The sequence below is a fragment of the Pteropus alecto genome, unplaced genomic scaffold (genome assembly GCF_000325575.1).
Source record: "Pteropus alecto unplaced genomic scaffold, ASM32557v1 scaffold244, whole genome shotgun sequence".
Lineage (NCBI taxonomy): Eukaryota > Metazoa > Chordata > Mammalia > Chiroptera > Pteropodidae > Pteropus > Pteropus alecto.
The window spans coordinates 123,272-134,867 of record NW_006435788.1 but is presented as its reverse complement, the minus strand read 5'-3'; the positions used below and the strand labels follow the sequence as shown (position 1 = coordinate 134,867).

At 35.2% G+C, this 11,596-nt stretch overlaps 1 protein-coding gene and 1 pseudogene across 1 annotated transcript; one reads left to right on the top strand and one right to left on the bottom strand.

The window, feature by feature from the left end:
• The first annotated feature begins 1,088 nt into the window (after window positions 1–1,088).
• Window positions 1,089–1,728, top strand: LOC102893245 (annotated as a pseudogene).
• Window positions 1,729–8,815: 7,087 nt separating this feature from the next.
• Window positions 8,816–9,770, bottom strand: LOC102893983 (olfactory receptor 10G7-like). Its single transcript, XM_015589058.1, is given in 2 exon segments — window positions 8,816–9,704; window positions 9,706–9,770. Coding segments are annotated over 2 exon segments (954 nt in total).
• Window positions 9,771–11,596: the final 1,826 nt, after the last annotated feature.

Genomic DNA, 11,596 nt, shown 5'->3' with positions numbered 1-11,596 from the left:
GCCATAATAGAATATTGAAAATATGATTGAAATTAGTGCAGCATCAAGTCTGAAGGGATCAGATGCCCTAATGATAACACTTAATATCATTAAATATAAATAGAAGACAGAGACTCTCCTGGAGTGAAATATTAATAGATAAGACATATGATACTTTCTATTACTCCTCTAAAAGCTGCACAATGGCTATATATTAACATGATTGATAATGTGGTGTTAGAATATTTTAAATCATTGATAAAGTGTGCCAAGTCATTCATAGTGCCAAGCAAAACTCTAAAAATCAACACAGAAGAACGATACCATAATATATAGCCTGCTGCATATTAATTAAACATCACTGTCAGAGACCACATTAAGTTCTGTTGATCACAAAGAGTGCAACACAAGGATTATTAATATACTTTCTCTTATGTTCAAAGATGTTGATGGTAGTCTATAAGAATTCTTTGCCATTACAACTCTACTTCTGCAAGGCTGGCATGACTAAACTTACCCAAGATTTGTTGACAAGTGAGACTTAATCTTGAGCCCATGAAGACATTCTACATTTCCATTACAGCTTTTAAAATTTTTAGCATTTCTTTTTGATTCTATATTAGAGTTTCCACCTCTCTGCTTACATTATTTTTTTATATTGCCTACTTTTTTCATTAAGAGCTCTTTTTTTAAAAATTTTATTTTATTAGCTTCAAGTATACAGTTCATTGGTTAGATATTTATATAGTTTATAAAACAATCCCCCTAATTGCTCCTTCTCTCCTCTGGTTCTCCAATACATTAATGATAACATATTAATCACAGTTGTTTTAAAATCTCTCTGACAATTCCAACATCTGTATCATATCTGGGAATGGTTCTGATGATTGCTTTATCTCTTCAGACTGTTTTTTCTTGCCTTTTAACATGCCTTGTAATTTTTTGTTGAAAACTGGATATGTTCTATCACACTCAAAACTGGTTATGTTAATAGGAACTGAGATGACAGCCATTGCAGTACATTGAGCTCCATAGAGACAGAGCAGGGGCAAGTGCGAGCCAGTCGGCACTGGGCAACTCTGTGCTTGTTGAGGAAAAAATAATTAAATATGGGCAAAGGAGATCCTAAGAAGCCCAGAGGCAAAATGTCATTGTATGCATGCTTTGTGCAAACTTGCTAGGAGGGACACAAGAAGTACCCAGGTACTTCAGTCAGCTTCTCAGAGTTTTCTAAGAAGTGCTCAGAGAGGTGGAAGACCATGTCTACTAAAAAAAAAGAAAAATTTGAAGACATGGCAAAGGTAGACAAGGCTCACTATGAAAGAGAAATGAAAACTTATACTCCTCCTAAAGGAGAAACAAAGAAGAAATTCAAGAATCACAATGCACCCAAGAGAACTTCTTCAGCCTTTTTCTTGTTTTGTTCTGAATATTGCCCCAGAATCAAAGGAGAGCATCCCAGCCTATTTATTGGTAATGTTGCAAAGAAGCTAGGAGAGATTTGGAATAACACTGCTGCAGATGACAAGCAGCCTTGTGAAAAAAAAAAGGCTGCTAAGCTGAAGGAAAAAATGAAAAGGATATCGCTGCTACCAAGTTAAAGGAAAGCCTGACGCAGCAAAAAAGGGCATCATCAAGGCCGAGAAGAGCAAGAAGAAGGAGGAAGAGGAGGAGCAGGAGGACGAACAGGAGGAGGACGATGAAGATGAGGAAAATGAGGATGAGGACAAGGAGGAGGATGATGAATGAGTCACCAGCACAGTTTTCTTGACTATAAAGCATTTAACCGCCCCCCCACCCCCGTATACAACTCACACCTTTTAAAGAAAAACAAATCGAAACGTAAGGCTGTGTAAGATGGGTATTTAAACTGTACAGTGTCTTTTTTTAGTTAACACACTACCTAATGTGCCTTTAAGTAGCCCTGTCCTGGTGGTATTTTGTAGCCACTGACCATGCCTGGTACAATATGGGGGTTGTAAATTGGCATGGAAACTTAAAGCAGGTTCTTGTTGGTGCACAATACAAATTAGTTATATATAGTGATGGTAGTTTTTCATCTTCAGTTGTCTCTGATGCAGCTTATAGGAAATAATTGCTATTCTGTTAACTGAATACCAATCTGTAACTATTAAAAAAAAAATGCAGCTGTTTTGTTGACATTCTGAATGCTTCTAAGTAAATACAATTAAAAAAATAGGAACTTCGATAACTAGGCCTTTAGAGTGAGGATTTATGGTAATCTGGCTAGTAATTAGATTGTGTTTATTGCTTGTAATAGCTGTAGGTGCCAGAAGCTCCAAATTCCTCTAGTGTCCTGCTTTTGACCACCTGTTTACTTTTGGCATCCTCAAGTATTCTTCTTCAGAAAGTCCGTGTCTTTCATCTCTTTCAATTATAATGCACTATGACTGTGGTGGAGCCCTGTTGATGTGGTGTTACAGTATGAGGGAGGGGGATTGTAATATTCTAATTCAATGCCAGTGTTTTTTAGTAGGTCTATGTCTTTGGGGCTGTGACCTTCACAATTATCTCTCAGGTTCCATCCTTCCCCTGTCCCCAGTCCCCTTACAATCTTCCCTGGCTACAGCATTTCCAATATAATTCCTTGTAGGTTCAACCTCTCTTGACTATGTTTTTCTCACTTTAGGTAAGATAGGATGACTAAAGAGGCCACACTATAAAGTGGAAGACACCCTTCTCCCAGCTGACAAAGTCTTTTCTCCTAGATAGAGTAGACTTTTCTTATAAACAAGGCACTGGGTATATTTCACAATGGTTATTTTTCCCTTGACCCTACTAGAACCAAGAGAATTTTCTTAGCTCTTTACCATGAGAAACTGGTGGAGTTCCTAGAGGTAAAGCCCATGAAAGTATTGCTTCCCCCCAACCCAATGATTGTAGTCCTCAGGAGTTTCTCACTGTTATGTTAGTCTACACTTACCCTCCACAATTCATCTAAATTATAATTTAAGAGTTCCTGTTAGTTTATTATTTCAATGACTTCTTTGGCTAAGCAGATCTCAGCTATATCTCTAGTTAACCCTTTCTCTTCACATTTTGGGATGGCCATTTGCCTTGTGACCTCAGTTCTATGATGGGTCAAAAAAAAAAAAAAAAAGCCTTGACTTTTAATTTGTCCAGATTTTCCTTTGTTGTAAGAATGCAAGTGTCAACTTCCAAGCTCTTTACATGTTAGAGCTGGAGCTGAAACCAAGTCACAAATCATGACTTTTTAAGCTCGATAACTGAACTTTATTTTTAATGACACAATATTTACTTATATTTATTTATATGTTTGTGTTTTTTTAATTTTCTATTCTTTTTTGTACCTTAAATATTCCTTTCAGGATAAATTTTATTATATTTAAAAGTTCTTTGGTAAGTGTGTATTAGTGATAAATACTTTTGTTTTTTTTTAAAAAATCTCTAAATACCATTATTTTGCACTCATTCTTGGTAGTGCTTAGCATACAATTCTTGATTGACAGTTATTTTCTCATATTCTGCACTTTTTTTTTATATTTGTTTATTTGCATCATTATTGAGGATCAATATGCTGTTAAGATGTTATTTCATTGAAGAATGACTCACTAATAGTAATTTTCACAAGTCATGTATTTTGAAGCTTTTTTGCTCGGTTCATATAAATTTGAAATTTTAATATCTTCCTGTTAAATTGACCTTTTTAATCTTTATAAAATGACCTTTATGTCTCTTACTTCCTACTTTAAAGAGTACTTTATCTGATACTAGTATAGACATATCAGAATTTTTGCGAGTTTTTTTCCAGTGTTTTTGTGGCAAATTTTTTTTACTCTTTTATGGTCCATTGTGTGTGTTTGCATTTAATGTATTTTCTTATAAACTAGATATAATTATTTTTTTAGACTGTATGGTAATATTTTTATTTTATTAGCAGTGTTTACTGTATCTGTAATTACTGATGCAGTTGGGTTCAAATCTAACAACTTGATACTTGTTTTCACTTCATACCTTAAATTCTTATTTCTTTATTTCTATGCTTTTTCTATCTTCCTTTGTATTAATCAAAGTATTTAATGTATTAATCAAGTTTTGTAATTATTTTATTTATGTTTTTCATTATTTTACCTATTTTTATTATTCTATTATCTCTTTATGACATTCAATATAGTTTTTAATATTATAATTTACTTACTTTAATATTTTGATCATATCCTAAATAATCCAAGATTCTTTTAATTATTTAACTCCATTTAATGGCTTTCTATATATTTTTGATATTGTCCTATATTTTATTTCTAAATATGTTATAAACCTCACAAGATGTTATTGGTGCTTTAAATAGGCAAAAGTCTCTTATATTTACCTATATATTTACCCTTTAAAATGCTATTTATTCCTTTTTGCACTTCCATATAAGATCATTTTATTCAATTTTGGAATTTCCTTTCATAATTTTTATAGTGTGAGACTATATTTTATGCAGTTTATACTTGTTTGCAGTGCAAGGTTAAGTCTGATATCAACTACTTGGTCATACTGTGCAGAAATAACAGTTTCCATTCTTTTTGTTTTTAATTTCTAATTTGACTTATCTCTTCACCATTTTAAAAATCAACATTATGGAGGTATAATGTACATACACTAAAATGCATCTATTTTAAGCTCAGTGTGATGTGTTTTGGCAAATGTTACCTACCCCTGCACTCAAGATAAAAACAAAACAAAACAAAACAAAACAAAAAACACTATTACCATAATAGAATCCCTCTGTATCTTCTCATTTATTCCCTTACTACCTCTCCCTTCCCCTCTCCTTCCTCTGGTAACCCCTAAACTGTTGTCTATGTCATTTTTCTATTGGTTGTTTACATGTTACCTTTGTAAAGTATATGACCAAATCTTTTGCCTATTTGTCATTGGGTTATTTGTTTTTGATTATTGACTTATAGGATACCTTTACATATTGTGGATGCAAGTTTTTTATTGGATTTATGCATCACAAATATTTGCAACCCGAGTGTGCCTTGCTTATTTATGTCCTTAATATTATTAGAAGAGCACAATTTTTAATTTTAGTAAAATTCAATTTCCAATTTATTTTAATAATATGCCTTTTTTTTCTTTTGTAAGAAATGTATACCTACTCCATATTTATGAAAGTTTTCCCTACTTTCTTCCCTACAGATTGAATAGTTTCGCTTTTACATTTAGTCAATAGGCCAATTTAAATTACTTTTTGTATATAGAGTGAGGTAATAGTCAAAGTTCAGTTTTTACTGCCAGATAGTCAGTTTTTTCAGCGTCATTTGTGGAATGCCCTTTGGCATTTCAATTAAAAACCAACTGACTGATATGCTTGGGTCTGGACTCCATATTCTGCTTTATTAATCTCTATGTCAATACTTATGCCAATTAAGTACACTCTCGATTTCTATGATTTACAATACTTATCACAATTTTTATGCACACAGGTTGTATGTTTCTGTGCCTTCTATGTATTCTATGTGCTTACTTGTATATCTTCATCCCCAAAGTGCTGCAATTGCCCCTTTGTTATTCAGGTTAATGCTTTGACATCTCATCTTCTTCTAATCTCTTTCAAATATCTCTTAGATGCTATTTATATTTAATCTTTGTAGTTCAATAACATTAAGTAACTGAAAGAGCAACAGTTTTGGCCCTTTCCTCTTTTGGTATTTTCCAGGACCATACCATTAAGAAGTAACTGCTTTTATAAATACTTTCTCTGGGCCTTTTTAAGTGTACAATCTCCATAAATGTCTTTGGGTGTTACTGTGAATTAATTATACGATGCTCAATAATAGATTTGTGTAAATCACCTGAAGACTTCTAGTTTGGGCTTACCGTATAGATATAGGAAGGGTGGTGTTTCCCCTTTACTAATCTGGTCCCTTTATGCTACTCATTAGGAGAAGTGTCCTTCTCCATGTTTAGGAAATGGTGTTTAACAGCCAGCACAAACCAAATAATGCAGTGACCAGTCCTTTTGCTAACTTAACTTAGTAGATTTTACCAGCCTTGTCTCCTAAGATACACTGTCAACCAGGTAATTTTACTTGAAACTTTCCCAGGTACTTAACCCAAACATTCCTAAAGTTAGACTCCTTATTTTATCCCCAAAACATACCCTTCTTACTTTCTCTGTTTGATGAGTTATAACTACCAAAGCAAAATAAACTTCTCCATCAACTTTACCTTGAATTAGCTACTATTTACCATTCATTGCACCACTCTCAAGTCCCACTGCTACTGCCTGAATGTGGATTTTCGCGTTTCTTTTATTCCCTTTTTTGATATGCAGTTCAAAAAGTTCTTTAGCTGAACTTTCTGCCCTAAAGCTTACCTTCCCATCTTCCATATTGTTACTAATTATATTTCTACAAATGCTGTCATATTATTCTTACACTGCTGTATTTCATTAACTCTCTCAAACTTGCAAAGTAAAAATCTTCTTCCTAGTGTTGTATACAAGTTCCTCTATGATTCAATCTAATTTTTATGACTTCTCTCCATATGCGCCCATGCTTCTTTTATGTTGGAACTACAAGCTCCTTGAAAAAGAGGTCTAAGTCTGTTTAATATTTGTATTCATAGTGTGTAGCCTATAATAGTCACTCAATATATATTGAATAGATAAATAGGTGGACTCAGGCAGGATAATCCTACCCTTTCTGAAGGAAGAAAAGAGAACATAAAAAATGCAAACAAAAAGTCAAACAAATATAACTCAAAGTTATTTTATCTAACCTCTAAAAAATAAAATACTAATATTTAAAAAGCTTTATTCAGTGGTCAATATTCATACTAATTAAAAAAGCATCACATGAAACGTCTTTATAGTCTTGGAACTATTTGATATCTTGACTATTGTAGTGGATATACAAATCTACACAGGTGTCAAAATTGTATAGTATTTCACACACATAAATGAGTAAGAGTAAACAGGAAATCTCAATAAGATCTGTGGATTATATCCATGTCAATATTCTGGTTGTAATATTATGCTGTAAATTTGCAAATTGTTACCATTGGGGAAAACTGAGTGGGGTATACAAGAGATCCTCTGTATTATTTCTTACAATTTTATGTGATTCTACAATTATTTCAATAAGAATTTCAATGAAAAAAAGACACCGATATTTACATTATATATTATAATTTAAAAAATAAATTACTTTCAACATGTTTTTTTTTAAAAAAAATACTTATTATAGTAATTTAAATCTTTCAGTGTATTTCCAAGTTGAAGCTAATCATAGATCTCTCCTTGGGTATCCATTACACTATCACAGTGTACCCTGGATGATGCTACGCTTGTTTTTCTCTCACCACCCAATGGCCTCTACGAAGGCAGAGACCTTGTTAGTTCTTTCTATGTATCAAAATATACCATGTGCCTTAATGATCATTAAGTGTCTTATAACATTTTACATAACTGTGATTTAATAAATAGTGTGATACTAAAAGAGATTGGAAAGAATCTAAGTAAACCTAAGAGCTAAGTATTTTTGGTCTTGTCCTCAGTTTTATTCTTTGCAAACTGAGAAGGGTTATATGATCATACCATTCTGGTTTATTGGACTGAACAGTAATAATTATCCTCCTTACATAGATCACTACCACAGTTTATATAGGTCATGCTTAGACAGTTAATACTGTTTTCCTCTCAGCATAGTTTCAAAACTTACTTAGGGCAAGATATGCCAAGAAAGGGATGTTCTGCTAATGACCTTTTGGAAGGCAGCTGCTGCAAGTCTGAGTAGTCTAAGATATGCCCTTCAGTTCGAATGGCTGCCTACCAGTTTTCTTTTTCTTCTTCTTGGTATACTAAGCAGCATTGACACTTATTGCACTAACAGGATACATGTGACATTTAAATTAAGCATTTATTTTTAGAAAAATTAATTTACACATTCATATTTGGACGACGGCTTGTGAGGTTCATGGTCAAAGCCTTAACTCCCTGATAGTGTCCAAAGTTTATTTTATATGTTTAAGCCAAACAAATGTTACTTGCAGACAGTATAATCACACAAGAAGACTGCCTAAGACCTGGTTGTAAAATTAGGAGATACTCTCAATACTTTTTGATGTTATATTTTTGTCTTTAAAATCATTTGCCTATATTTGTATATTTGTTATTTGTTTCCTGTTTACTTACAAAAATTTATAGTTGCTAAAAATAGAAGCTTTGCATTTAGGGTAAAAGACCAGGAGTTCTGTAAATATAGAAGGAAGATCTAGATAGATATACCAGCAACCAATACAATAAAACAGTGCATATAGAGCATAAGTAGACAAATGTTTGCATTCAAAAATCTTGGAGATCAAGGGGAAAAAAATTAAAGATTAACTTGTAAATATGAATAAAGCCATTCTTCTTGAGAATTAAACATCTTCTAATGTAAAATTTTCATCATATTATATTATATAATGAATTGTGAATATTATAAGTGATTTTTCAATATAGAGGTTTTAAAAATTGAAAGAGCTTTTTAAAAATCTTGATTTAAACTGCACAAAATAAAAAATAAGAGTATTATAGTGGATAGTAATTCTGTAAAACATTTATAAAAAGAATACAAGTAATCTACTTTTATGAAGATATACTTAATATAACATAAAAAGAAGACTAGGCCATTATCCTTCCTCTTAGATTATCACCATTAAATGACTGCTTAATCTGACATTCTGACAAGCACTGCATAGGAAAAATTAAAACTTTATTAGATTTTCATTAAAAAATTATGATTGGATAATTAAAGTATTCCTTAAAAATATAATGTTTATGCTGATGGTTTAATTTAATTATAAATAAAATAATAAGCTAGCCATTAATGACCTTTTTTGAATATTTACTCAGAGTCAGTACTGACTTACTTTTTAGCTTGAGCAGAGGTTTCTTCACTTCCTTGTTCCTCAGGGTATACACCACAGGGTTTAGAAGGGGGGTCAGCACCGTGTAGAAAACTGCCACAACCTCATCCACAGCATCCTTGGAACCCAGCCTCAGGTAAGTGAAAATAGCAGGGCCAAAGAAACAAAGGACGACAATGCAGTGGGAGGCACAGGTCTGAAAGGCTCTGTGTCTCCCCTCTGAGTTGCGGATCTTCAAGATGGAACAGACGATGGACACATAGGACAGCACTATCAGGAGAAAGCAGCCCGAGCCTACTATGCCAATGTTGACGAAGATCACCATCTCATTGACAGAAGTGCCTGCACAGGCCAGTTTGAGAATGGGCGGTGCATCGCAGAAGTAATGCTGGATCTGGCTGGGCCCACAGTAGGGCAAACAGAATGTCAATGAAGTCTGGACAGCAGAGTGCAGAGAGCCACTGAGCCACGTGCTTGTGGCCAAGAGGGCACACGTTCTCCCACGCATCATGCTGGTGTACCGGAGTGGGTAACTGATGGCCAGGTAGCGGTCATAGGACATGACTGTGTAGAGGAAACACTCGGTGCTCCCCAGGAAGTGGAAAGAGTAGAGCTGAGCCACACAACCATGAAAGGAGATAGTTCTGCCTCCTGGGGAGGCCAAGGTCATCAGCATTTTGGGCACAGTGACCGTGGAGAACCACATATAAATAAAGGACAGATTGGTCAGGAAGTAGTACATGGGCGTGTGGAGGTGGCAATTCACCATGATCACCAACAGGATGACTAGGTTCCCCATCACGGTGAGTACATAGATCACTAAGAAGATTCCAAAGGGGGGTGTCTAGCACTGGTACATGAGGAAGGCCCATGAGGAAAAATGTCACGTGGCTCACATTTGTCATTTCTTCTTATATGAGAGTCTCTCTCTACACAGGGAGGAAAACAAATCCAACATTTACTAGAAAATATTTTAAATGAAATATGGCAACTACATTTTGTCTGATGGAGGCTACAAGGGTTAAATTTTCCTATATTTTTTTCATAGCACTTTTGCTTTATCATGGTGCTTTTAGAAAAAGTAGTTGCTTCCTTATTACAGTAACAAAATTAACAAAATAGAAAAGAATTAGCCAAATAATGAAGAGGACTAATTCATATAAAAGCAGCCAAATAGAACAGAAGAATAAATGTTGTGTTCTGTTTTCAGTAGAATTAGAAAATATATATCCAGAGGTGGCAAATATGGCATGAACGATAGAGGCTTTGTTCATCTCTCTTGCAACCAAATCAAAGTTTTGACATAAACACGGAGCAAACAGCAAACAAAGTCACCTGAGATCTATACGAACAGAAGCACTGCAACTAGGGAGGGAAATAAGAAATCACCCTGCAATGATAGAGGGTAGGAGTGGGTTAAGACTAGAGGCTGCCCAGTCCCAAACGGCTGAGACAGAAGCTATGACAGCAGCAGCTGGCTGCTGCAGACACCTCTTAAAGGGGCCAAGCTGGCGAGTGGACTTTCCCAGTGATGAACCTACTCGCTCTAAGCACCAGCGCCAGGTTGGCTGCTCTGCGGGCACCAGGGACTTACGGAGGGACAAGGAGTTGTAGGAGTGAGGGCCAGAGGTGAGGCTCTCTCTCGGGCAGAAGCGATGACAGTATCCATTATTCCTCTGTTGAGCCCTCCCCCACTCCCAGTGTGTAGTTTAAGGGCCGCCATAGCTGAGACATCACCAGACTAGGTAACAGAGGTAGCTCAGCACAGAGAAAACCCTGAAACTCCACCTCCTCCAACTCATGGACCCACCCAAGTTACATCAGCTGTGCCCTCAATGAGGCGAGTCTGGTGCTCCTTGCAGAGCAGTGCCAAGACTCACACTGGTGGCAGCTGGCTTCAGTTTCAGCATGGCAACTATAAGCATAGCATCTATGGATTGCTTGCTGAATCTTAATGAGTGGCTCCGGAAGGGCACAGGCTGGGGCTAAACTTAGCCTATAGCTGAACCCTTCACATGACTATGGACACCTACTACACAAAGACATGCTAATAAGACCGAGAAACTTAGGAAGTTTGCTTGGTACATAGAAACAGACACAGAAAGGCAGCCAAAATGGGGATACGAAGAAGCAGAAACCATATGAGAGAACTGAACAGAGATCCAGGAATAATGGAGTCAAGCAATCTAATATATGTAGAGTTTAAAACACTGGTTATAAAGATGCTCAGTGAATTTATGGGAAGTGTAGATAAATTCAGTGAGAACTTCAACAAAGAGATAGAAAAACATAAAAATGAAAATGGAAATTATATAAGGGAACCAGTCAGAAATGAAAAACATTATCTGAGATGAAGAGTAAATTAGATGGAAAAAATAGAGTGGATAAAGAAGAAGATTGAACCACCAAAATAGAAGATGGGGAAGCCAAGGACACTCAGTCAGAATGGCAAGAAAAAGAAGCCAAGACTATAATAATAATTTAAGGAGCCTATGGGACACCATTAAATGTAAAATATCTGTGTCATAGGGGTACTGAAAGGAAAAAAAGAATTCAAAAAGTTTTTTGAAGACATAATGATGGAAAACTTCCCTAACCTGTTGAAGGAAATAGACATACAACCCAGGATGCTCAGAGAGTCCTCCCAAACCAGGAACCCAAAGAGGCCCACACCAAGACATCATAATTAAAATGCCAAAGGTTAAATACAAAGAGAGAATCTTAAAAGCAG